Genomic DNA, 27,809 nt, shown 5'->3' with positions numbered 1-27,809 from the left:
TTTTGGATTATTGAAATTAGCTAGTATAATTTCTGAGGAAAAACAACATGACCAAAGTGTTGGGAGAAGAAATTTCCCCTTCAGCACTGTTACGGTTGAATGCTCAAAGTACCAGTTTCAGAAGCAACACTGAGGATCGACTCCTCTGAGAGCAATGATTGCTTTATGGACTAGAACAACATGACATCGGTTGGCTGCTTTAAACTAACACAGATCCTTGGGGAACAACATATTCTTTTCTAATTTCTTTCAAGGTTCAGTTCAAGAAAGAGGCTGTTCTGTGATGTTCTGGGATGAAACAAAACAAAACGAAACAGAGAGCTCAGGAGACAACACACCTCCTGCTGCCTTTCACTCTTCACATTTAGTTTTAAGCATGGTTTATTGGATCTTGGCTTTACATGCCATTTCTGGTTCAAAAAAGAAGAAAAAGGAAAAAAGAGAAATCAGGAAAACTGGTAGATTTCAAAAATCTGAAATGCTTCCCATTCTACCAATGGAATCTTCTTTTATTGCAAAGATAAAGAGTGCAGCAAAAACAGCATGATCCCATTTGCTAGTGCATCCAACATTCGGTGCTGGCAATCAATCTCCCCCCTCTTTTGTTTGAGAAGGAAGAAATCTTTCTCCATCAGTACACTCCAAGATCTTGGCTGGTTTGTCAGTTATTCAGTCTCATTTCTTTTTAGCAATCTTTTTAATGTAGGATGTGGTAGTATTTTATTCTCTTCCAGCTGCTCATCTCACTCTCTATCAGTTCATATAAAATTGAATGGAACAAACAAGCAAGAAAGAAATGAAAATAGGAGCCCATTGTCAAGAATATAAATGCTCAGGTGAAGAAGGATCTTTTTTTTTTCTTGCCAAAATGGATTAGCAATTTGGTAGAGCAGTTTAGAAGTCTGACTTTACACCTTATACAACCCTAAATTCAAAATGGATATTTGACCTGACTACAATGGGATATATCACTAAGAATAAGAAGAGAATGAGCTAAAGTATTTTGTGTAATTGGAGAATTTCTTATTGGGGAAGAGGAAGGATTTGATGATGATGATGAAAATTTTTAAACATATGAGTATTCATGAAGCTTCTTTTAAAAAGTACAAAATAAAACAGAAAGCTCAGGAGACAATGAAGAGAAATGGGACAACTTTAGAACCACCTTTGAGAAATACTTTATATACATTTTTTATATTTCTTTTTAAAAATAGATTTTATTGCTATTGTTTTACACCACCACATAGTCTTCCCTTCTTCAAGGGTTATCTGATATAACAAATGTTTTTAAAGGAGAAAAAGAAAAAGGAAAAAGGAAGAAATCAGGAAAACTGGCAGATTTCAAAAATCTGAAAATATATGTAATATGCCCTACCTGTGAACATCCATTGATGAAAAGCAATACAAAAATGAATTCAGTAGATGGATATTCAGTGCTAATGACTGGGCCATACGAACATGATAAAAAAATAGTAATATCAGCAACGTTAACTTACAGATTTAATTCTGTGCTAATTAAACTCTCAAAGGAACATATAGAACAAAATTCGTTTTTAGAAACAAAAGATTTAGAATATGAAAGGAAATCATGAAAAAAGGTGAGGATGACAGGGAAATAAAATAGACAGACCTCAAATTGCATCATAAATCAGCAGTCTTCAAAACTATTTGTTATTGTATTTAAAAAAAGAGAGAGAGGGAGAAATAGATCAGTAGAATAGCCTAGAAATGGGAAAAATCAGAAATAAACAAGAACTCAGAGTTCAATAAACATGAGCACATAAATTTCTATCTATTTGATGAACAACTTATGGGAAAACTAGAAAGAAGTATCAAAAATTAGGCTGAGATCAAATTATTATAACATATTAAATAATAAATTCTTAATAGATACATTCTCTTCTTATTAACTTCAAAGCATTAAAAAATTAGAAAAGATCTATAGTTTTCATAGCTATGGGAAGAGATGCATTCTTCACCAAACAAGGGCTAGAGACAGTTACAAATGATAAAACAACACATTTTTTGAAAAACCACAAAAAATGTATTTCAGGTAGATTTGCATTTTTTTATGTACACTCAGTTTTTTTAAGTGAAAATGCTCATTTTCTGATATTTTTGTCAAGAACAGAATAACAAAACCCTCGCTTTCTATAAAAAACAATAACAACAAAGGAAGTGTCCTGGAAAAATCATTAAAATATTCATCGTTTTGGATCACAGCCTAAACCTAAAGGTCCACTATACATCAAAATATTCACAGCAACAATTTTCATTTTAGCAAGAACTTCAGATAAAGGGATTGCCTTAGGGGAATGGCCAAAGTATTACAGTTGGTTGATGAATATTGAGCTTTACACATTGTAATGAATGTGGAAAGACCTTTAGACAGGGCTCAAATATTTGAATACTATTGTATAGTAAACAATCTGAACATAAGAATTTTAAAAATTCATTATATCTTATGAGTTCATGAACCATGTGGATTTTCTAATATCTTCTGGTCTGCTGCCCAGCTAAAAGTATTTCCACTTCACATAGATTTACAAGGTTTCAGGCCAGTATGAATTCTCTCATGCATGGTAAGAAAAGACTTCCGAGTAAAGGTTTTGTCACATTGGTGACATTTATAGGGCTTTTCTCCAGTGTGAATCCTCTGATGGGCAACAAGGTTTGCACTCCAGCTGAAGGATTTCCCACATTCGTTACATGTATAGGGATTCTCTCCAGAATGAATCCTGTAATGTGCCATAAGTGATGACTTCTGGCTAAAAGCCTTTTCACATTCATTACATTTAAAGGGCTTCTCTCCAGAATGAATTCTATGATGTGCCATAAGGGATGATCTCTGTCTGAAAGCCTTTCCACATTCATTACATGTATAGGGCTTCTCTCCAGAATGAATTCTATGATGTGCCATAAGGGATGAGCTCTGTCTGAAGGTCTTTCCACATTCATTACATGTGTAAGGCTTCTCTCCAGTGTGAATCATCTGATGAACAGCAAGATGGGAGGACTGTCTGAAAGCCTTTCCACAATGATTACATTTGTAAGGTTTCTCTCTCGTGTGAATCCTCTCATGTACAATAAGCTTTGCTCTTTGAATGAAGCCTTTCCCACATTCATTACATTTATATGGCTTCTCTCCAGTATGAATCTTCAGATGTTCAGCAAGGTTGCAGGGTTTTTGGAAAACGTTTCCACACTGATTACATATGTAAGGTTTCTTTCCAGTATGAATTCTTTCGTGTATAATAAAATTTGCTCTCCATCTGAAGTCTTTCCCACATTCATTACATTTATAGGGTTTCTCTCCGGTGTGAATCCTCTGATGGACTGTGAGTTGGGAGGGCTTTCTGAAAACTTTTGCACAGTGATTACATTTGTAAGGTTTCTCTCCAGGATGAATTCTCTGAGGTGAAATGAGGGATAATCCCTGGGGAAAAGCCTTCCCAAATTTATTGCATTTACAAGGTTTTTCTGGTCTGTGAATTTTCTGAAAATACGTATTCCCACACTGATTACATTTGTGCAATTTCTCTCTAGTATGAGCTTTCTGCAGTAAACTAAGAGACAAGTGGTGGATGAAGCATGGCCCATCTTCATTGCACTTAGAAGGTATTTTTCCGAGGTGATTTTTCTTATGACTATTAATATCTGGGATCAAACTGAAAGCTGTCTCACAGTGATTACTCTGATAATCTTTCATTCCCGTATGCTTTTCCTGACACTGATTGAGCTCTCTCTGCTCTTTAAAGCAGTCCCCATATTCACAGTATTTGGAATGTTCTTTCCCTGAGGTGAATTTCTTAAATTGAATTAGGTCTGAATATTGTCTGAAGTCCCTTTGACTTTTAGCATATTCATGGTGGAGCTTTCTTGTGGGGGCTCTTGATTGGACAGAAAGGGTTGACCCTTGAGTAAAATTCCTTTTAAATTTATTATATTCATCACCATCTCTCTCTTCCTCTGGAGTTTTCTGGGGTATCTTTTTGAATTGTCTGGAATGACTCCCCCAAATACTCTGCTTCTTCTCTAACTTGATATCACAGTGCCAGGATTCTTTGAAATTGAAGTCACAGGAAATGCTCAGCTTTGGAAAAGACTCCTTGCTTTGAGGTGTGGTTTGCCTATCTGAAGGAAACAAAACACAGAAATATAGCCTCTTACTTCTTAAAAAAAAACAAAAACAAAAACAACCCTTATCTTCTGTATTAGATTCAATACTATGTTTTGGTTCTAAGGCAGAAGAATGGCAAAGGCTAGGCAGTGGGGGTTAAGTGACTTGCACAAGGTCACACAACTAGGGAGTATCTGAGGCCATATTTGAACTCAGGACCTCCCATTTCCAGGCCTGGTGCTCTAACCATTGAACCACCTAACTGCTTGCTATAGCCTCTTTACTTCTTAGTACAGAAAGAAAGCTGAAATAGATTTAGTGTTAATTCAGTCTCCTCCCTTGTCTCTTGGCTTTTTCTTCCACCCCATCCTGGAACTTAAAACATGTGCAGGTTGATACCCTTCCTCTTTGGTTTTCCTGTATTCCTTTCCCAGGACACCTAGAATTCTTCAACACTGAATGAGTACTCACATTGTTGCATAAGAGTTGCCAACTCTATTCCTTCCCAAGAGATGGAGGACCATTAGATCTAACTAGATGCAATATTCCTAAAACCTCCAATTCTTCTCCTTTGACCTGACTCCATGACTTCCAGTCTCATAACAACTACCATCTGACCTACTGATGTATCCAGGTCTATGACACCATCTTTGATGGGCTTTTCCGACCGAACAACCCATGTTACTTCCCTCACTTACAAAGTGAGATCTTTGAAACTAGGGAATGGCTGGTTTTTAATGTTTGGATGCCCAGTCTTTATTTAACACAGTTCTTGGCACATAATAAGCTATGAAAAAATGCTATCTCATTCATTCAAAAAGAAAAGTCTTCAAACAAGAAAGGTGGGAATCAATGATAAAATTCTATTATCTCATATCTGAAAAATAATATCTTTCCAAAGAGCTTCCCATAGAATAGTACTGGATCCTTTCCCAAGTAGTCAGTGACATAGGCAGGGTAGGCATTTTTATTTATTACACCCGTATGACTCAGAAAAGGTGACCATAATACTTCAGTGACAGCACTAAGATCATACTGTGTATAAGGGAAGGTATGGGACCTGAGCCCTCAACTTGCCAAGATTCCTTCCCAGAATTGGCATTTTAGTATGAAACCTTTCTCCAAATGCTCATCATTGTTAGGATTTTTATTGTGTTGCTGGTATGCTTTTCTCATGTATATGAGTTTTTTGTAACCATCATGGTTAATTTTTTAAAAGGGCTATGCTAGCTTTATAAGTGACTGCATTCCCTTCAACTCACACTAAGGAACTACAAGAGAGCTACGAAGCCAGCATCTTGAGAAGTGCCTTAGGGAGGCATCCTGGCAACGGTTTCTTCAGATGCTGCACTCCTGCCTTCTCAGGAGACCTAAATATTGAAGACCCTGAAAAGAGAATTCTTTTCATGATATTCTTTGGCATTGCCAAATGCAGTTAAAGAATGTGTCTTACCATCAATTTTGATGCCTGATGCTAGACATTTCCATGGGATGCTAGACAGTTTTATGGGTTGTCTCCCCCATTAGAACATGGGCTCCATGATATCAGAGGCTTTCCTGCTTTTCTACTAATATCTTTAGAAATTAGCACAATATTTTTGGAAATGGAAAGTGCTTAATAAGTAGTTTTTATTCATCATTCAGGCAGTCAATCATTTATTTGCTCACACCATACTTTGCCAGTTACATTTCAATGGTTCTGTCATCCCATCAAAGGGGATAGAGTTCTTCTAATAGTTGATCAGAGCCCACCCATATCTGCCCATCCTATATTACCTTTTTCTGGGTTTGTCAATATCTTTAAAACTGAACATACTGCTCCAGTTGTGGTCTGGGCTCTTTAGAGGACAACGGGCCCATCAGCTTCTTGGTACGCTAACCATACTTCTATCCACGAACCCAAGTTCACCTCAGTTTTCACAACTTCCAAGTCTCACTCTTGACTCCAATAGCTTTTTTTTGGTGTGAACTATGATTTAGTCACATCTTTCCCTGCCTGTGACTGTGCAGGTAATCTGTCACACCTAAATATAGGACTTCACATGGCTCAAATGAAATCTGTCCTAAAGACTAGGTCTACTGTTTAATTGGTCTTTTATCTGTTTCTAAAGCATTTCCTCAATGTGTTAGAGAGATAACCCAGTCAAAGAAGGCAGCATTCATTATTCCATAGATATAACTCACACTTTCAGTGTGTTTTGCAAACCCTTGAAGGCAGTGATCATCTCTTCTGTCCTTTGAGTTTCTCCTAAGGCTTTGGGCAATGTCTTAGATCTACTAGCCAATGGATTGTCTTTCCATTCAGTGAATAATCGGGAGAAGCAACTCAGAAGAATGACTTCTGACAGAGGAGACCACCAAGAATGGGAAAAGAGAATGCTCTGTATCATACTGTAGATCACTCTTTCTTCAAGAATGTAGGCAAACATCAAGGAAGAAAGATCAAGAAAGTGGCATATGTTGAGTCTGTCTCTTTTGGATGACCTTGGGGATTTTTAAGGATATCTGTACAATATTTTTTGGGTGATGACTTTCTGAGATAACTGTGCCCAGTTTCACTCACTCACCTAGGCAGGAGTTTCTTGGGTCTTTTGGATCCAATAACCATGGTACTTCCTCTTGGTCCAACTGGGAGATAAGATCTGCTTTAGGAACTGGAAGCCCTGCTCATGGTAAACAAGGAAAGGCTAAACACACAGAGAACCTTAGAATTCAGTCTTCTTGAGAGAAGGAGGCATGCTTAGAAGGATCAGAGAGTGTTACCTAGTCCCCCTCAGGGATGACCTATATGTTGATTTTGGGAACTATGGGATGGAAGGAAGAAAATGTTGTAGAGTCAATTGGGAATCAGAAAATTAATATTTTATCCATTTCCCTCCTAGAAGGATGTGAACCTTTTGAATTATATACATATACATATATATATATATATATATATATATATATGAATTTTGTGGAAGTGTTAAGATAGAAAAAAGATAGGCTTGCTTGGATAGATCTCCAAAAATAGGACTAGTAGTAGTGGGATGCAAATGTAGACATTATCAGGAAGAAAAACCTAAGAATAAGATATATCTCAAAGATGAAAGGGTTGCCTCAGGAATTAGGGGTTTTTATATCTCATTGTACATCTTCAAAGAAAAGCTGGATGACCATGTCTAGTGGATGTAATTCTGATTTCATATTCCACTTGAAAAATCCCTAGAATAAGGAAGTGCTAGCTTGAGAAATAACAAATAAAACTCCTCACTTCCTGTTAGACAACACAAGTACTTCTGATGTGAGGACAAGGAGGATGAAGACCCTGTTTCTTGGACAGGAATGGACTAGGAGGCTTTGGTCTCTAATAATGGTTAAGTACTTGCTACTCGAAACACTGGATAATAGTGAGACAAATTAATTTTGAATTGTATTATTTATTATAAATATTTCTATGTGAAACCATTCATTTCCCCAAACCTCTAACTTCCCAACATCAGGTGGCTCCCAAGCTAATGTAATTATTCCCAAGCTTCAAGGCATCTAATTGGCATAGGACCTTCCATATTTTGTTTTGGGCAAGATGGAGACTTCCTTCTTTATTTATAAGTAAGAACACTCACCCTAGGTCATTAGAAAGAATAAGCCTTCTTTGTTCTAGCTAAACCTATCTAGATTTGGGATGACCAGATCCCCAGTAGAGGAAAGAACCATTTGAAAACATGATTTTGACAACTTATATTTTTCTAGTTGAAGATTACTAGAAGTTGGGCTTTATAAGCTCAATGATAATCCATTACTTAATAGAGGAGGGTAGGTGGGTCAGATTTCCTAGCTTAGTGAAGCTGCAGGATTCTCTAGCGAGATCTCTAAGTCTACCTTCTCTTTCAAAATATCCACCAATCAAGGCTATGAGGGGAGATAAAAAACTATACTGTCAGGCCAAACAGAAGGAAGGTATATAACTCTGTTAAAAGGATTTGCAACTTTCTATTTCTTTCCATGCTGGGGCTACCATGATTGACTGATCCCCTATTAATAAATGATGTTATTCTCAGGGAAGTGGCCTCATTATTTATTGGTTAAAATTCTGGGCACTACAGATAGGAAGGGAGGGATAAAAGTATTCTTTTCATTGGCCAATTTAGAATTGCTGAGGGAGGGTTTGGGTAAAAGTACAATCTGTCTTTACCCAGGGAGTGCAAGTTCTGGGCTATCTCTAGCATGACATCTCTGTAGAGAGCCTTCTGGGAAGAGTCCAAGAGGCACCACTCCTCATGGGTGAAGTCCACAGTCACATCCTTGAATGACACATATTCCTGAAATGGCAGAAGTCATAGAATTTAGAGCAGGAAGTCATATTACAAGTCATTGTGCTTTGCAAAGTGATAAAAATGACTCTCAAAGAATTTGATGGTCTTTCCCAAAGGTCACATTCCTAGTAAGTGTCAGAGCCAACATGCGTAACCCTAAACCCAAGGGTCAAATGGAAAGTTAGAAAAAATGGTTTACACTGGCAACTGCAAGGTAGGTGAGAAATGTCCTATTGAAAATTGTGAATCGCTTGTCCATAGAGAGTCAGGAAGTATTTTCTTGTGTTTTATTTGTAATCTAAGAGAATTGGTAGAGAAGATAGAAGGAATAATGGTAGTATGAAACTTTTTTCTCATCCAGACCCTTCTAAGTGATATGTCATAATGAAACCTCATAAATAGAATCGAATGATGAATTTGTAAGGACTTGGGAAATACACTATATTTTTTAACAAAGTAAACTAAAGAACTCTAGTCCAGTGCCAGGATTCATCCAGTAAAGGAGCTATATCTAGAAATGAACTTGGTAGGGCCAATGCTATGTAGGAATTGAGCTAAGTTTTGAGTCTACTGTCCATAGACCCTCATGGTGCTTGAGATCCCAAAGTGGGGGATGTGAGAAGCCTGGTCCAGAAAGATTGACATCAGTTCCTGCACTTCCCAGTCATTTGAAGTATTCTTTGAAATGGTGGCCAATATTTAAAAAATTTTCTGAGACCTGTTTGCTTATACCATTTGGTCATATATCTCTTGAGGACTGGCTCTTAGTCACAGATTTCTGTTCACTGCTTATTTACTTTGGATACCAATTGTTTTTCCAAGAAATCTGATACAAAGATTTGTTTTCCAGTTAGTTGCTTCCCTTCTAACCCTAGGTACTTAAGTTTTGTCCATGCAAAAACTTTTCCATCTCATGTAATGGAAACAATCTGTTTTATCTTTTGCAAATGATTCTATTCCTTAATTGATTAAGAATTCATCTTGTGGGGACTTCCAGACAAGATGGTGTCCAGAGGCAGACCAACCAGTTCTTGCATACTACTACTCTATCAAAAACCTGAATTCAAAACAGACCAAACAATGATCAATAAGCCTAATGAAAGATGAGTCTCTTTTGGAGAGAAGGGAAGAAACCAATAAAGAGGAAGACTGAAGATTAGAGAGAGAAGGGGGATGATTATGGGAGTAATCTAGTGGTGAAAACAGGATTAGATGGGAATAAGAGAACATGTAGAGGGATTATTCTTGGCAAGGGAAAGGGTTGCTGTTTCCTCCTTTATTGAAGTAAAGCATGAAATTGTTGGGGGGTGACATTAAGGATGGGAGGCGAGAAGAGAAGGAAAGAGTTCAAGGCAAATAGCCTCCATTTTTTAATTAAATATGAGACATCTGAGAGAGTGACAATAGAGATTACCATGGAAAACTTGAAGAGGAAACAGAAGGTGACTGAGATAGGGAATCAGTTAGTGTGAAGATTAAATTTAATTATCCCCTGATTGTAAAAATGAAAATCATGAACTCTTCCCTGATTGTGAAGATTTAAATTGTAACCCTGCCTATTTTTAGAATACCCTACTTAAAGTTGAGTGGGAAGATCTGCCCATTTTTAGATCTAATCACCAAAAGTGTAAACATCCCACTTAATCATTGGGAGGTCTTTGACCCATGTGTGCAATAGTGAGTGATGAATCAGAATCAACTGACTGCCTCCTGGGCTGTTCTAAGCAAGGCTTTAGACTATGATTTGTCCATGTAAAAAAGTGGAGGAAGACATAGGAAGCGACGCAAAAGACGCATCTTTAAAAGGAGCAGTCACCCAAGCATGACATAGAGTCACAAAATGTAAAATAAATAATTTTGACTACATCAAATTAAAAAGCTTTTGTACAAACAAAACCAATGTAACTAAAATCAGAAGGAAAGCAACAAATTGGGAAACAATCTTCATAAAAACCTCTGACAAAGGTTTAATTACTCAAATTTACAAAGAACTAAATCAATTGTACAAAAAATCAAGCCATTCTCCAATTGATAAATGGGCAAGGGACATGAACAGACAGTTCTCAGCCAAAGAAATCAAAACTATTAATAAGCACATGAAAAAGTGCTCTACATCTCTTATAATCAGAGAGATGCAAATCAAAACAACTCTGAGGTATCACCTCACACCTAGCAGATTGGCTAACATGACATCTATGGAAAGTAATGAATGCTGGAGGGGATGTGGCAAAGTAGGGACATTAATTCATTGCTGGTGGAGTTGTGAACTGATCCAACCATTCTGGAGGGCAATTTGGAACTATGCCCAAAGGGCGATAAAAGACTGTCTGCCCTTTGATCCAGCCATAGCACTGCTGGGTTTGTACCCCAAAGAGATAATAAGGAAAAAGACTTGTACAAGAATATTCATAACAGCACTCTTTGTGGTGGCCAAAAATTGGAACATGAGGGGATGCCCTTCAATTGGGGAATGGCTGAACAAATTGTGGTATATGTTGGTGATGGAATATGATTGTGCTGAAAGGAATAGTAAAGTGGAGGAATTCCACGGAGACTGGAACAAACTCCAGGAAGTGATGCAGAGCGAGAGGAGCAGAACCAGGAAAATGTTGTACATAGAGACTGATACACTGTGGTATAATCGAAGTTAATGGACTTCTCCATTAGGGTCAATGCAATGTCCCAGAACAACTTGCAGGGTTCTAAAAAACACTATCCACAAACAGAGGATAAACTGTGGGAGTAAAAACACCAATGAAAAGCAACTGCTTGACTACAGGGGTGGAGGGGATATGATTGAGGAGAGACTCTAAATGAACACTCTAGTGCAAATATCAACAACATGGAAATGGGTTCGAATCAAGAACACATGTGAAACCCAGTGGAATCACGCATCGGCTATGGGGTGGGGAGGAAAAGAAAATGATCTTTGTCTCTAATGAATAATGCTTGGAAATTATCAAATAAAAATTATTAAAAAATAAAAATAAAAAGCAAAATAAAAAAAAAGGAGCAGTCACTTCCTGTGAGAGACACTACTTCATTCTTTGAAGTGGAGACTGAAGGAGAACATCTGCTAACTGGACCTGAGACCCTGTTCCTGATGAGACTGTTGGACTTACACATGGTGAGTGGAAGAGCTGACTCCTTTCCTGCATATTTTATGAAGAAACTAGCCTCAGGAGAGACTAGCCTCTTGAGAGAGTTTTTCCCTAGGTCCTTGGCTTTGCTGAGGGCAGCTAAGGAAGTAAATTACTTATTGCTTAGGCTAGATATCTTACCCTAGCCTCTCTCTGATTTTTCTTACTTCATTCTTTCTACATTTTGTAAATAAATTGTAAATAAATCTCTTTGGAATAAAATAAATTCCTGGTGACCACACTCTTAAAAACTCCAGTCCAACCCTTTAATAAATAACTCCTTCCCCCCATCCCCCTTATATCAGGTAGGAAGGAGAAAGATTGCCTAACTGAAGGAAGGGTGGATCAGATGGCACACAATCATAGTATGTCCAGTCCATCAGATTTTATGATTTCTTCTAGTTCTATTGTAAAAGTACAGGAATAAGATCAAAGGAATCAGATAATGGGAATCAATGAGCCAATAATTATTCATTAGATTTACACTATGTCCTAGGTACAGTGATAAAATGTTAAAGCTAGAAAAAAAGCAATATTACATATACATATATACATGAGAAATTGGAGATCATCTTAGAGATAGGTCACTAGCATTGAAGGTGACCAGGTAAAGCTTCTTGAAGAAGATGATATTTTAACTAAGTTTTGAAAGGATCAAGGAAACAGAAATGAGGAGAAAGAAAATTCCAGAGATAAGAGGCAGTCTGTAAAAATACAGAGTCAGGAGATAGTATCTTGTTGGAGTTGCAGAAAGAGGCTGGGGTCATGGCACTGGAGAATACAGTGAGTAAGGTATAATAGCAACAGAAAAGTAGGAAGGGGATATGGAGGGATTGCCATGTCAAACAGAGGATTTTATATTTGATCTTGGATATATAATAAAGTCAATAAACATTTGTCAGGTGCTTCCTATACTATATTAAGTGCTAGGCAAACAAAAAAAGAGAAAAAGGCAGTCCTTGGCCTTAAGGAGCTTAATCTAAAGGAGAAGATAATACATTAAAAGGAGTCAAAAAGAGATGGGAGGAGATACCTAGTGAGTTAGTTAGTGTAAGAATGATGAAGTCCTACAATAGAAGTAGGAAATGACCTCAAGAAGTGAGTGTTACAAGGTTTATTTCATCTTGTAGAATAAGTTTCTGCTCTATACACATCCAGAGAAAGAACTGTGGGAGTAGAAACATGGAAGAAAAACAACTGCTTGATCAAATGGCTTGATGGGAATATGATTGGGGATGTAGAATCTAAATGATCACCCTGGTGCAAATATAAATAATATGGAAATGGTTCTTGATCAATGACACATGTAAAACCCAGGAGAATTGCTCATTGGCTACAGGAGTGGGGTGGGAGGAGGGAAGGGAAAGAACATGAAGCATGTAACCATGGAAAAATATTCTAAATAAATTAATTAAATAAAAATTTTCAATTAAGAAAAAGAATGAAAAATTTCTGGGGATAATAAAGTCCAGGAAAATGCCTGGGTAGGAAACTATGAGAAGAATTTCCTGGATGCTCTTTTTGAATGGTAGAGGATCATTGATGAGCTCCCAGATGTCCATGTTGACCCTTTCAAATAGTGTAGCAAGGACCCTAGGGGCAGGTGGTGCTGAGGAATAGTTTCTTGAACAGAATCAAATGTGCACTTTGCAAAGATCAGCAAAGTGGAGGATAGACTAGAGTGGGTAGCCTTGAAACAGAAAAACTAACCAGAAAGGTATTGCAGTGGTCCAGGTATAAGGTAAAAGGCCTGCAACAAAGAGACAAAAGATACAGCAAAGAGAGAATGCACAGGACTTGGCAACTGATTGGATATGGGAGTTAGGGGTGGTAAGAGAGCGTATGGAGTTAAGAACTATTCCTAGGATACAAGTCTAGATGACTGGAAGAATAGTGGCACCTTTGAAAATAATAGGAAAATTAGGATGAGGGCAAAAGCCAGAGAGAAGATAATAGATTCCATTTTGGACATGTTGAGTTCCATATATCTGTAGGACCCCCAGTTCAAGATGTCCAATGAACAGTTGGAGATGTGAGACTGGGGTAATCCAAAGTTAGAGTTTTATGGGGTTTGACTGGGAGGGATTTGAAAGAGAATAGCATACAGATGAACTGGTTCAGCAAATCTGGGAAGGGAGGCAAGCATAGTTAGAGCACGGGGTGATGGTCTGGGGAAATAAGTTAGGAGTATTAAGGCATAAGGAGAGAGGGAATGGGAAAACATGAGTGCAGAAAGGAATCAATGAATATGGAAGGCAAGAATGATAATCCTTGCATGTAGCTGAGGTAAGGTGAAGAAGTAGGACATGACAGGTGAAACTGAGGAACAACTGAAAGAATACCACCATGCATGTTGAAGACTCCTCGTGGAAAGGCAGCAGTTGAGGCAAAGAGACACAGAGTGATCACACTGAACTTTTGGAGAAAGGAGAAAGAATATCCTGGAGATCAGTAGGAAACAGCCATTAGGACTTTGATTGGGTGATTGATTAGTCTGAGTTGTGAAATGAAATTGGAATCAGTAGTTTAGAAAGGGAGGCTAGGCTATGTAGTGGATATAATGTTGGTCCTAGAGTCAGAAAGACTCATTTTTCTGAGTTCAAATCCAAACTTGGATACTTACTAGCTGTGTGACCCTGGGCAAGTCACTTAATTTTGTTTGCTTCAGTTTCCTCATTTGTAAAATGGAGAAAGAAATGGCCAACTACTCTGGTTTCTTTTTCAAGAAAACCCTAAATGGGTGTCACAAAGAGTTGGATATGATTGAACATCCAAAACAAGAACTAAATATATGGAAAGCAAAGAGGATTTGATTCCAAGATGGGGACCAATGAGGGGTGCGCTAAAGGGAATGTATTTTCAAAGGAGGAGCTGTCAACACTGGAAGGAGAGCTTTTATTTAGGCACAGCTTTGCCTTAATAGGGCTCAACAAAAGGCTATTTACTCAAAGAGATCAAATACCCCCAAATATTCATAGCCACCCTGTTGGTTACAGGCAGAGAACTGGACATGGTTCTGTTTCTAACCTTATTTCCATTTCTTACTCTAATCATTATTTAGACTGAATAATGTCTGGTCTTTGAATGAAATGGGATGTTAAAGTGCCCTTAGAAATGGGGATCAGAGGGAGCTAAGTGGTTAAGTGGATAGAGAGCCAGGTCCAGAGTTGGGAGGTCCTGGGTTCAAATGTGATCTCAGACCCTTCCTAGCTGTGTGAACCTAGGCAAGTCACTTAACCCTCTTTGCCTAACCATTACTGATTTTTTGTTTTACCTTCCTCTACTTAGTATTGATTCTAGGATAGAAGGTAAGGTTTACAAAAAAAGAAATGGGGAGTGGAAGGGATTCAGAGAGAGGTGGAAAGACTTATGTGAACTTAGGCAGGGCAAAATGAGCAGGACTGCAAGAACAACTCCTATAGTAACTACCCTGTAAAACAAAACAGCTGGGAAAGCCTTCAGCTCTGGTCAAAGCATGACCAGACAAGACTGCTGTGTGAAGTTGTTTTGCTTGACTATAATTAATTTCCAAAGGGGAGAGCTTTAAAGAAAGAAGGGAGGGTGAGAAGCTGTGGAGATTAGGGTTAGAAACGAGCTAAAAAAATCCACCCAGATTTACAGGCAATAGAGGTTGTTTCTCTTTGGTGGTTTCATCTACAATCCTCTTGTGATGTTTTGTGTTGATAGAAATGTTCATGTTTCCTAATGTTGGTCAAGTGTGTGGCCTGTTGGCTCTTACCTGGGAGGGGGTCCTCTGGCTGCCAGGGGTCATTCCTTCTGGCTCCATGCTCCCCTCTAGATCCTCAGCAGGCTGAGCTGTGGAGAGAGAAGGATCTCTGAGGGGGAGGAGTCTGACTTTCCCCCTCCTTGGCAGGAGACCCCAGAAGGACCAAGAGAGGGCCAAGTCCTACAGAGGGTCAGAGTTGCCTTCAGAGTAGAGATGGCCTAAAATAAGGGTCAGGATTGAAAAATTAGAAGGTCAACATCTCACTTCCTCTACCACGCTCACTCGCACACTCTTGAATTCCATCTTTGGTAACCCAGAGGCAGGAAGGGACTTATTGCCCCAGATGGGCTGAACCCAGCCCTTCATTGAATCCTTCAGTGTCAGACCTATCTCCATTGCATTCCCCTCTTCTTGCCCCACATAAGCAGGGTCTCTAGGCATCTGACTGCTGAATCTAGGAGGTGAGGAGGCTAGAGAAGCCTGGATATGGGGAAAGCCTTGGAAGATGGAGGCCTAGAAATAGCCAGAGCAGTGCTGGGACTAAGAGTAAAGGGGATTTCAGACTCCTGGGTCTGGAACAGGAATGGTGTTTGGAGAATGCTTAGGTTTAGGAGAGGGGCTGAAGTAAAGGAGAAGTTGAAAAAGATATCCTGGGTCACAGTGGTGGATGGAGGAGGGTTTAAGGGCTATCAAAAAAGTGGGGATAGGGGAGCAAGAGGGAGACCTGGGTAAGGGTGCCATAGGTACAGTCTAGAAGGCAAGAACACCTGGGGCACTGAAAGTGAATTGGGGGGTTGAGGCAAGGAATCTTGGGCACTTGTATCCAAGGAGCTGGGGAGGCAGAATACCTAGCTCTGGGTGCTGGAGGTGAGACAGGGTGGGATAAGGAAGGGAAGAAAAGGCAGGGGACCCAGTAGGCTGAGCAAGCACTACCAAAACATTTTCCTCCAACAGACCTAATTATATGAATCCCCTACTTAAAACTAATTCCACTGGCTTCCTCTCAGCTCTTAGATTAAATAGAAATTCCTCTCTTTAGCCTTTAAAGTCTTTCATGACCAGATTTTAACTTGACTTTTCAGTCTTGATGGACATTACTTTCCCTCCTATACTCAGAGCAAGTCAATACTACATCTTCCATCTGCATGCCTTTCTACTATCTATTCCATACAACTGGAATGCTCTCTCTCATTTCCTGAAGACCAGAAAGGTTGGAAGTGAGTAGATTGTAAAGGACTTTAAGAAGGAAACAGGATTTTATTTTGGGTCTTGGAGATTATAAGGAGCCATTGGAATTCATTGAGATGGGAGGAGGGTAATATATAATCAGTCCCGTTCTTTAGGAAGAGATCACTTGGACAGCTAAGTGGAGGAAGAATGGGAGTGAGGATAAACCTGAGCCAGGGATTACAATAATTCAGGTATATGGTAAAGAGTGGCTACATCAGAATGTATCAGGCTGCTTGGGTATCGGGGAAACATTGGAGAGATGTTGTGAAGGTAGAAATGACAAGACTTGGTAACAGATTAGATATGTGAAGGTGATGGAGATGAGCAACATGGGAAAATGGAGGTGCCCACTGAAGTAATAATGAGGTAGGGAGGGTTTTGAGAGAAAGATAATAGGTTCTATTTTGGAAATGCTAATTTTGAGCTGTCTACCAAGACATCTGGTTTGAAGAATTCAGGAGGCAGTTAGAGAGGTGAGCCCAGAGTTCAGGAGAAAGACTTAGGGCTAGATATATATGCAATGGGGGAAGAGTAGGTAGTCTATTGCACATACAGAAAAAAGTTTGAGAGAGGGGAGTAATGATGTGGAATGAAAGGAAGTGATTCAGAGACTGTGGGGCGTGTATACACTTTCTATGATAAATTCTGATCAACTAAGCACCTATATGAGTCAAGAGTATGACCATTGCTATAAGTGAAATGGAGTAGAAGAATAAATCATTGGACATTGAACTCACTAAGGAAGCTTCCTTAGAGGTTCTTCCTTAAGGTCTTGAAGGTTGATAGGATCTGAAATGGGTGATATAGATGGATATAACATGAACCTCAAAAGAGAGGTAGGAGGAAGTTAGTTGTTACAATGGATAGAATGCTGACCCTGGATTCAGAAGGACCTGAATTCAAATCTGACCTCAGACACTAGTTGTGTGACTCAGGGAAAGCTACTTAACATGTTTGCCTCAGTCTGGAGAAGGAAATGGCAAACCACTTCAGTATCTTTGCCAAGAAAACCCCAAATCAGGTCTCAAAGAGTTCGACAACACAGAAAAGCAAATGAATAACAGGGAGAGAACGGGGAAACAGAAATGGGTTATGAGAATTCCATCTCCTTCATCCCAGAATTAGGTTCTAAGTGAAAGTAAAGTAAAACTAATGTAAAAGGCAGAAAGAAAAACATCCACAATAGAAAGGATCCTAAGTAAATGTTAGAAAGGGAGGGAAGTATGAAAGGAAGAGAAGGGATTGAAGATGGAAAGAAGCCTCTTAATGACGAACCAGAAATTCCAGAATGCACAGTAGAAGAGGTAGGAAGTCTGGAGTAGGACATTTGGGGAGGTAGAAAGGAACTAGAGCTGAAGGGGATGGTGATGAGGGAGCACACAACTGACTTTGACACAGGGGCTTGTTTTACTCATCAAGGGTTCAGTTTTTCAAAATGAGAAAAGTGGAAGAGGGTGGAAATCTATTAATGATTGGGGGAGTCCAGATAGAGCAATTGTAAGGTTCCCTGATGAAAGCAGTAAATGAGAAAGTTTATGCTTAGGGACATTTCAGCTCAGTCTTCACATGATTCATCCAACTTCTTTCTGCCAATTTGGTCAAGTTGGGGAGTATTCTGGTCCTAGCCTCATGTCCAGATGGGAGGTAGATCAGGGAAATTCAGAAGGAAGTGATGTGTCTCATTCTGGAACCCTTCTCTCCTATATAAAGGCAGAAAGCAGAACTGAGTAATTCTTAGAGAGCATTCTAGGAGCACTCTTAGTCTTGGAGAGAATTATAGGAACACTCTAACCCTAGGAGAGCATTTAAGGATCAATCTAACCCTTGGAGAGCATTACAGAAAGAAACTGACCCTTGGAGAACATTCTAGGAACACTCTTACTCTTGGAGAGCATTATAGGAATACTCTAGCCCTTGGAAAACATTCTAGGAACACTCTTATTCTTGGAGAGCATTATAGGAATACTCTAACCCTTGGAGAACATTCTATGAGCACTCTTACTCTTGGAGAGCATTACAGGAACACTCTAACCCTTGGAGAGCATTTAAGGATCAATCTAACCTTTGGAGATCATTACAGGAAGAATTTAACCCTTGCAGAACATTCCAGGAGCACTCTTACTCTTGGAGAGCATTATAGGAACACTCTAACCCTTGGAGAGCATTACAGGAACACTCTAACCCTTGGAGAGCATTACAGAAAGAAACTGACCCTTGGAGAACATTCTAGGAACACTCTTACTCTTGGAGAGCATTATAGGAATACTCTAACCCTTGGAAAACATTCTAGGAACACTCTTATTCTTGGAGAGCATTATAGGAATACTCTAACCCTTGGAGAACATTCTATGAGCACTCTTACTCTTGGAGAGCATTACAGGAACACTCTAACCCTTGGAGAGCATTACAGGAACAATCTAACCCTTGGAGAACATTCTAGGAGCACTCTAACCCTTGGAGAGCATTACAGGAACAATCTTACCCTTGGAGAACATTCTAGGAACACTCTTACTCTTAGAGAGCATTACAGGAACACTCTAACCCTAGGAGAGCATTTAAGGATCAATCTAACCCTTGGAGATCATTACAAGAAGAATCTAACCCTTGCAGAACATTCTAGGAGCACTCTTACTCTTGGAGAGCATTATAGGAACACTCTAACCCTTGGAGAGCATTACAGAAAGAAACTGACCCTTGGAGAACATTCTAGGAACACTCTTACTCTTGGAGAGCATTATAACTCTAACCCTTGGAAAACATTCTAGGAACACTCTTATTCTTGGAGAGCATTATAGGAATACTCTAACCCTTGGAGAACATTCTATGAGCACTCTTACTCTTGGAGAGCATTACAGGAACACTCTAACCCTTGGAGAGCATTACAGGAACAATCTAACCCTTGGAGAACATTCCAGGAACACTCTTACTCTTGGAGAGCATTACAGGAACACTCTATCCCTTGGAGAGCATTTAAGGATCAATCTAACCCTTGGAGATCATTACAGGAAGAATTTAACCCTTGCAGAACATTCCAGGAGCACTCTTACTCTTGGAGAGCATTATAGGAACACTCTAACCCTTGGAGAGCATTACAGGAACACTCTAACCCTTGGAGAGCATTACAGAAAGAAACTGACCCTTGGAGAACATTCTAGGAACACTCTTACTCTTGTAGAGCATTATAGGAATACTCTAACCCTTGAAAAACATTCTAGGAACACTCTTATTCTTGGAGAGCATTATAGGAATACTCTAACCCTTGGAGAACATTCTATGAGCACTCTTACTCTTGGAGAGCATTATAGGAACACTCTTACTCTTAGAGAGCATTACAGGAACACTCTAACCCTTGGAGAGCATTTAAGGATCAATCTAACCCTTGGAGATCATTACAAGAAGAATCTAACCCTTGCAGAACATTCTAGGAGCACTCTTACTCTTGGAGAGCATTATAGGAACACTCTTACTCTTGGAGAGCATTATAGGAATACTCTAACCATTGGAGAGCATTACAGGAACAATCTAACTCTTGGAGAGCATTATAGGAACACTCTAGGTACCATTTTCAGAAAAAAAGCTATAGTTACTATACATGACCACAGAGTTACCCATCACTGCTAGTTAAATACACAATATTAGAAACCAAATTAACATAATTTTCAATTTTAGTATAATTACTAAAATGAATACAAATTAATATAAAATTAAGTTAAATGCAAATTTTAACTTCAAATCAACATATTGACATAATTATTAAAATTACCATAAAAAGCATTTTCAAATCATTGTCATTCTGTAGGGAGAAGTTCTAATGGTTTTTTTTCCCTAGAGTGTCACATCAATTTAACAAGAAAGAAAACCTTTTGAATTAACAATAATCTAAGTTTGACTATTTGAATACATTATGACCATAAGTAGCTATTCTAAAATTATCCTATAGGGGCAGCTAGATAACACAGTAGATAGAGTGCTCTCCAAGGGTAAGACCATATTAAGCTCTGAATCCACAAACTCCAAAGGCTCCATGTTGTCTCTAGGATCAAATACAAACTTCTCTATTTGACATTTGCACCCTGGCCTCAACCTAACCCTTGGAGAACATTCTAGGAACACTCTTACTCTTGGAGAGCATTATAGGAATACTCTAACCCTATGCCTCCTTGCTGCCATTTCTCAGAATCCCTAGTTTTCTTCAGCATTAGGGATTCTGAGGAATGGCAGCAAGGAGGCATAGCAGACAGGAGAACAAACAATTTATTAACAGAAACAAAGACAGTTTAGTAGAACCATAGTATTCATGGAGAGGGAAAATGGCTAGAATAGTAGGTTGAGGCCAGGGTGCAAGTGTCAAACAGAGAAGTTTGTATTTGATCCTAGAAACAACATGGAGCCTTTGGAGTTTGTGGATTCAGAGCTTAATATGGTCTGATCCATGGTCTATGAAGATCAATCTGGCAGTTATGTAGGGTTTAGTATGGAGTGGAAAGAGGTTAGAGGCAGGGAGAAAGGTATATTGCAATAGTCTAGAGTGAATGGGCCTAAACTGGACTAAAAAGGAGGGGGAGAGGTAGGGAGAGACGGGGGAGGGAAAGAAGAAGGGGGGCAGATAAACGGAGAGGGAAAGGGATAAGGAGATGGAAAGAGAGATGAGAGAGAGATATGAGAGAGGGGAAAGAGAAAGGAGAAAGAAATAAGGGAGGAAGAGAGAGAGACAAATGAGAGGGAGGAAAAAGAGAGAAAAAAGAAGGAAGAGAGAGGAGAAAAGGAAGGGAGAGAAGAAAAGAGGGAGAGAAAAGGGAAGGTGAAAAAGAATAGAGCAAAGGGAAGGAGGGAGAGGAAGAGAGAAAAAGAGAGGAATAAAAAGAATAGAGAGAAGGGAAAGAGAGAGAGAGATAAAGAGAGAAAGAAAGAGTAGGAAAAAAACTTTTTCCATCATCTGTATCAGTAAAAATAAGTCAACCAAAATTTCTGATATTGCTCTAGATAATAAAGCAATCATTGCACTGAGATCCTTGGAGAATCCCACACCTAGGGGGGCACTCATATATCTCCAATTTCATTAAAATCCCTTCCCAACTATCAATTGCTCATAGTTAGAATATTCTCCTAGATTTAATTAAAAAATAAGAACTAATTAAATAAAAACTATTACTATTTAACAATCCCTTTCATGTACCTGAGGTGCCAAATGGCTACTTCCAACTCTCAAAAATTCTATGATTTTGAATCAAATAATAATGGTTATTCACATTAATCTTACACTCCATGAATGACTTTAAAGGTTTTTATTTTTTATGCTCCTTTCATTCCACCATCATCACAGACTAAAACTAATGGTGGATTTCAAAGGTTAATTTGCTGGCACTACCAATCATTAATTACCATTCATGCTTAAAATAAAATATACCATGGATAACAATTGTCCTTAGATGCAATCCCAAACAACATAATTGTTCTATTAAAATGATAGAAAAGCTTGTTAGCCTTTAGTTACATGTTAAAACACAGCAATTCCATAGCAACTGAAGTCTGAAATAGGGCCAAACTAGTCAAATTTCTTTAAAAAGAAAAAAATCTAAGCGGAAGCAAGTTGGACAGACCTTAATGTTCTAAAGCCATATCTACAACAATTCTTTCCATCATAGGCAGCCACATTCTTAAGTCCCCAGTTCTGCTCAACTCTTCCCCTTTAAGGATTGGGGATATTATCTTATTTTATGCTTTCTGAATCTTGACAGTTCTCATAGTCAATGTCAACAACTCTCAAACAAGAAATCAGGTTTTGAACTAAAGACACTTTACCTTGTTCACACAAAACCCCCACATCCTTAATGATATCAAGAGAACTTTTGGGAGTCCCATTTCCCTGAGACCTGTAGTTCTGGCAGAAGAAGAGACAGGGATGGATGATTCCAAATGAGGGCAGAGGCTGAGGGAGTTTTTAAAAACAGTGTCAGGGATGTATCCACCAATAAAAGAGGAGGAGTCAGAAAGTGAATGACAGAGATATAAAGAAAAAAAGGCTAGACCACCAAATCTTTGCAAAAGGAAAAGAATTCACTTTAAGAGCTAGAATTACAAGCAGATAAATCAACAAAAAAGATTCTAAAACTAGCACTGATGAATAGTAAACACTCATAGATTATAAAGCTCTCTTAAAAAGCACAACACAAAGGAAAGTAAACCAATGCTTGATGAAACAAAACCTGTGGACTCTCAAGAGTGGGTAACACCTAAAAAACAGTGATGGTTCAGGAGAGAAGTGAAATCTATGAGAAGAAATAAAGTATGAACAAATGTCAGTATAAATAGCTATTCAAATGCCAAAAATGCACTCAATGAGCATATTAGAAACAATCAAATCAATGATGGTGTGTCCACAAACACATGAAAGAGAAGATCAGAGACTTGAAATCCAAGAGATTATAACAGAGGAAAATCTCATAGAAGAGAAGCACAAGGCAATAATATTAAGAAAAATTTGCTGATCTCAAAAGCAAAAAATCATTGACCTCAAAGACAAGATGTACAAAGACAGTTTTTTAAAAAAGCCTTTATTTTCTGTCTTAAGAAAAACTCTGAGACAGAAGGGCAAGGGAGTTAAAGGGATTTGCCCCAATTAAAAAGTGTCTGAGGTCAGATTTGAACACAGGCCATACCAACTCCAGGTTTAGCCTTCTATCAGCTGTGCCATACAAAGACAATTTAAGGCATAGCTTTCCTAGAAGAATATGATAATTAAAAAAACCAGAATCCCATAATATAGAAAATCCCAGAATTTGTGACTGTGAAAGAATCTACTGGTCCCTTCCAGAAAAATATTCTCTAATTCAAACTCCAAAATAAATTAGTTAAATCTAACAATTCCAATAACAAAAAACAAGTTGTTTTAAAAAGCTGAAAGAATTTCAAAATAATCAAAGTAAATTAAAACATCACAAAATTAGCCTGAATACCATATGAACTACAGAAGGAAATGCAATATTATTTCCCCTCAAAGGAAAAGAGGCTTCAAATATAATCCCAAATGAGATATCTGCAAGTGCAAAAATCAATAAAAAGATAAATATTAAACAAAAGCCAAGGAATTTGAGATATTCCTACCTAACAAAAAAACAGGTGTGAAAGGAATAATGTGAAATAATGGCAAATAGCTTTCCAAAAAGAAACACCCAAAAAAGATAAGTTCAATTTCCAAAGAAAGAATAAGTAATGAAATAAATTAATCAATATTGAAAAGCTTGTTATTTTTTAGAACAAGACAATCTGACTTAAAGTTAAAAAATTAAACATGTGCATTGAGAGAAAATTAAAATTTTACGAGAAATTGGAATTTAAAGAAATGGAGAAGAGAATTTGGAGGAATGAGCAAAAAAGGATCACGGACTAAACACTACAATCTCTTCATCCTGTGAATCAATGAATTTTGTGGTGCAAAATTACAGGATGAGAGGGTGGAAATGAAAAGAGAAGAAAGAGAATCAAACCATGGATGAAAAGGAAAAGATTGATAACTCCTACAATGGCTTATCAAGAAGAGTACTCACAGGAAAATGGGAAAGGAGACTGAAGGGAGAGATGGATATTGGAATGGAAGGGAGGTCTCAGCACAATAGGGTAGTACACATTGGTAATGAAGTGGATGTCTTTGCTGGAAGATAGGGAACTTATGATGGATTTGATCTGAAAGGAGTTGGTGCCCTGAAAGGGAAGAGTATCATGCCTCCATGGATATCATCCCCTCCCTCCATGAGTGAAATGCAAGTTGGCACCCATAAGCAGAGAAAGAAGAGTCATGAGGAGAAGGAAGAACAAGATTTAGAAAAAGATAACATGATTGGGGACACAGGGTAATTTCTACCAATGGGCACTAACTGCCCTTATGATGCATCCAGACGTAAGGCACAACAGTAGGAAGGAAAGATGAGGCAAGACCTATAAAAACAATGAATATTGAAACTTGTTAGAAGAAAGGAGTTGAGGGCAACTGAGGGGCTCAGGGAATTGAGAGCCAGGTCTAGAGACAGGGGTCCCTGGCTTCAAATTTGGACTCACACACTTTAAGTCACTTTACTCCTATTGCCTAACCCTCACCACTCTTCTGCCTTAGAATCAACAATACATAGTATTTGATTCTAAAACTGAAGGTAAGGGTTAAAAAATAAAAGAATGAAAAGAGCAGTTCATAATCTTCTAATTGAGAAGCTCTAACCCTAGGAGAAACAGAAAGAGATGAAAGAAGGAACAAATAAGAATCTAGACCATGAATCAGAGAATAAATATTCAATATAGACAGAAAGAAATTGAGATGATAAGATGATTAAGCAAAGGAATTCTTGGAAAAATGCCCATATAAAAAGTCCAAGAGAAAAGAAATAGGTGAGGATCAGAGAAAAATGAAAGTTTTAAACTAACTGTTTAATTGAGGTGGAAAAATAGAAACATGTGGGGTAACAGATAATGAAATAAATAAGAAGAAATCAATAATTTAGGCAAAACTCCCAAACTATAGAAAGGAATGACAATTAAGATGAAGGGTGGAGGGAAGAAGCTATGAAAACAGTATTTCCTACAAGTAAATTGGCAAACAAAAAGACCATAAAACTGGCAAACAAAATTAAAAGTTTATTATTTGATATAACTAGCAAAATTTATAAATTTTTGGCTAATAAGATTAAAAAGAAGAGGGTGAAAATCAAATTAATAAACATTTTTTTAAATAAGAGAGAATAAGGATGAAGACAAAAGAAACAAAAATACCTGAACCAAACAAATTCAGGTAGACATAAAAAAAATGAAGAACTCAAAAGCAAAAGAGGATTATCCATAAAAATACAAAATACACAATGTAACAGAACACCAAATTGTTCTTAACTGTTTCACAAATGGAAAATCAAATTGGTGTAAAGGAACTATGAAAGAAAAATTCTCCAGGTAAATTTACAGGAGAATATAGGCTAAATATATAAACCTTATAAGGAAAAGCAGAAAGTCAACTATAACACAATATCATTAGTAATTATTAATATACAAAATTTCAAGGTTAAAATTCCCCCAACCTGCAAATTACAGTAATTTATACAGAAACTCATTCACTAATCATACCCATAGTACCTTGCTGGCAGAGTTGTTGTGAGGATTAAATAAGATCATATTTATAATGTGCTTAGCCCAATGCCTGGCTTGTGGTAGTTACTTATTCTCTTCCCTTCACCAAGATCAAGCTGGTATTTATACTAGGAAGGCATAGATGGTTTAATATTAGGAAAACATTAATGTTCAACATATTAAAAAATGGAAACATCCAAACCCACAGGATTATCTGAACAGATTCAGAATGAGCCTTTGACAAAATACAATACTCATTTATGCTAAAAACCCAACAAAGCATAGTCTTAGAGGAATCTTTTAAAATATGATAAAAAGTATCTCTCTGAAGCCATTTTGTACAATGGAAAAATACTGTTTTTTCCAATAAGAAATAAAGCAGGAGTGTACACTCTCCCCACTTTGTTATACCTAGTTCTTAAAAAGTTAACAGTAGCAAAAAGAAAGTAAAACTATATAGACAAAAAATCCACACAATTATTTTTTATTTGCTGATGATATGATGTTTTACTTACATAGTCCTAGAAAATCAGCAAAGACAGAAGACAGAAAATGATCACAATTAATGGCTTTGAATTTCAGGTTACAAATTAGTCCACAAAAATCAGTGGCATTTTTATATAGTATCAAGGAGATAGCAATAAAAGTAAAATATTTTTCAAAATAACCACAAAATGCTTAAACCAACTGGAAGCCAGTCCACTTAAATAATTCAGTATTTGTATAGATAAAATTCTTAAAAAATAATTGAGCTGGGGAATAAGTTAGCAATCATAGCTTGGTCATATTATTATAATAAGAATAGAAATTTGGCTAACATTAATTTAGAAATTTGGTGCTATTCTAATGTTGGGGAGGACTGGATAGTGCCAGGTCTGAAGTCAGGAAAATTCATCTTTCTTACTTCAAATCTGACCTTGACACTTACTAGCTGTGTGACTTCAGAGAAGTCACTTCCTTTCTTTGCCTCAGTTCCTCATCTATATAATGATCTGGAGAAGGAAATTGCCAACCACTCCAGTGTTTTTGTCAAGACAACTCCAAAATGAGGTCAGGAAGAGTTGGGTAGACATACACACCGGCAAAGCAGTGAAACTAACACGAGAATACTTTACAGAGCTAAACAAAATAATGATAAAATTAAGTGGGAAGAACAAAAGATCTAGAATTTCCAGGAAAATAATGAAAAAAAAGTAGAGATGAGGTTGAATGGCTCTTCTGGACTCAGAACTTTATTATAAAGCAGTCATCACTGAAACATTTAGTATTCACTAGAAAATAGAAAATCAGATCGACGGGACAGACTGGAGGAGGCAGAATTCGAAATAGCTGAACACAGTAATTCAGTTGGCATTAAACCCCTCCATTACTCACCTAGCAGCAGAGGATTCCCTATTTCACCTCTGTAATAACACACACACTCTCTCTCTGTGGAGGCATCACTTTCGGTGCCCATCTCCGGCACAGAGAGTCTTTGTGCGCCTGGTGGATGGTCTCTCTTTCTCAGGCTTCCCTGGAGTAAGCCATGGCCGTTATGTTTTTGTAGCGGCACACCGGAAAGCCCAAGTCTCCAGTGGACAATGGGGGATGGAAGTGTCTAGTGCCGAGAGGCTCCCTTCCGTCTCGGGGGTTATTTGGTAACCGGACAAGTAGTCCTTGGTGAGCGTCAGCCTTCCGTCAGTCACTAAATGGGATCAGCCCGGAGAATGCTAAGGCTTCTCCTGGTCCGAGGGCCCGGGGCTATCAGAGATGCCCGCGTCTCTGGTTTCGGTCCTGGCTCCTTGGGATTTGGGTAGGTGGGGGCATCACACACAGGTGGGCAGGGTAGCACCCCCTGTCCCTTCTTCTGGAGATCCAAAGCCAAGCCCCTGAGTAGGAGAGGCTCTCTAGGGATGCGCTGGCCAGCGGGAAGCGTCCTCCGCGTGGAGCTGCAGGTATGGAATGGGCATGAGACCGCCCCCTTCCCAGCTTTGCGCAGGGGACTACAGTGTGCGGTGTAGACACAGCTCAGAGACGCTCAGGAGTCCAGGCCAGCTTGGCCAGAGGGGCTCTCGGTACCCACGGATAAGCTGGGGTCTGCCCGCTGTCACCTGGGCGGTGGAGTCAGCTGGTATAGGTCACCACCGTCCCCGCCTCCAGCCCAAAAGCTGGGGGAACCCTTCTGCAGCTGCTCTCAGGGCCCACCCCGACCC

At 38.5% G+C, this 27,809-nt stretch overlaps 1 protein-coding gene across 2 annotated transcripts; it reads right to left on the bottom strand.

The window, feature by feature from the left end:
* Nucleotides 1–27,809, bottom strand: LOC107649090 (zinc finger protein OZF-like). Of its 2 annotated transcripts, XM_056796848.1 has the most exons (5): nucleotides 26,992–27,809; nucleotides 15,292–15,368; nucleotides 8,292–8,418; nucleotides 6,688–6,783; nucleotides 1–4,134 (listed from the first exon to the last, which is right to left on the bottom strand). In XM_056796848.1, the coding sequence occupies exons 1-5, from the start codon at nucleotides 27,071–27,073 to the stop codon at nucleotides 2,534–2,536; spliced, it is 1,983 nt and encodes a 660-aa protein (XP_056652826.1). In that variant the 5' UTR covers nucleotides 27,074–27,809; the 3' UTR covers nucleotides 1–2,533. The 2 variants fall into 2 exon arrangements, with proteins under 2 accessions (XP_056652826.1, XP_056652827.1); XM_056796849.1 differs by lacking the exons at nucleotides 6,688–6,783; nucleotides 8,292–8,418; nucleotides 15,292–15,368.

Source organism: Monodelphis domestica, chromosome 4, assembly GCF_027887165.1.
Source record: "Monodelphis domestica isolate mMonDom1 chromosome 4, mMonDom1.pri, whole genome shotgun sequence".
Lineage (NCBI taxonomy): Eukaryota > Metazoa > Chordata > Mammalia > Didelphimorphia > Didelphidae > Monodelphis > Monodelphis domestica.
The sequence above is the reverse complement of the archived record's forward strand: the minus strand, read 5'-3'. Positions and strand labels throughout refer to the sequence as shown.

Coding starts and splice junctions, on each gene's coding strand:
- LOC107649090 (XM_056796848.1), bottom strand. CDS start 27,073: ATGGGCACCGAAAGTGATGCCTCCACAGAGAGAGAGTGTGTGTGTTAT. Junction 15,369..26,991: donor AGGGAATCCTCTGCTGCTAG/GTGAGTAATGGA, acceptor CTCTCTCCACAG/CTCAGCCTGCTGAGGATCTA. Junction 6,784..8,291: donor CCAGAACTTGCACTCCCTGG/GTAAAGACAGAT, acceptor TACCATGAGCAG/GGCTTCCAGTTCCTAAAGCA.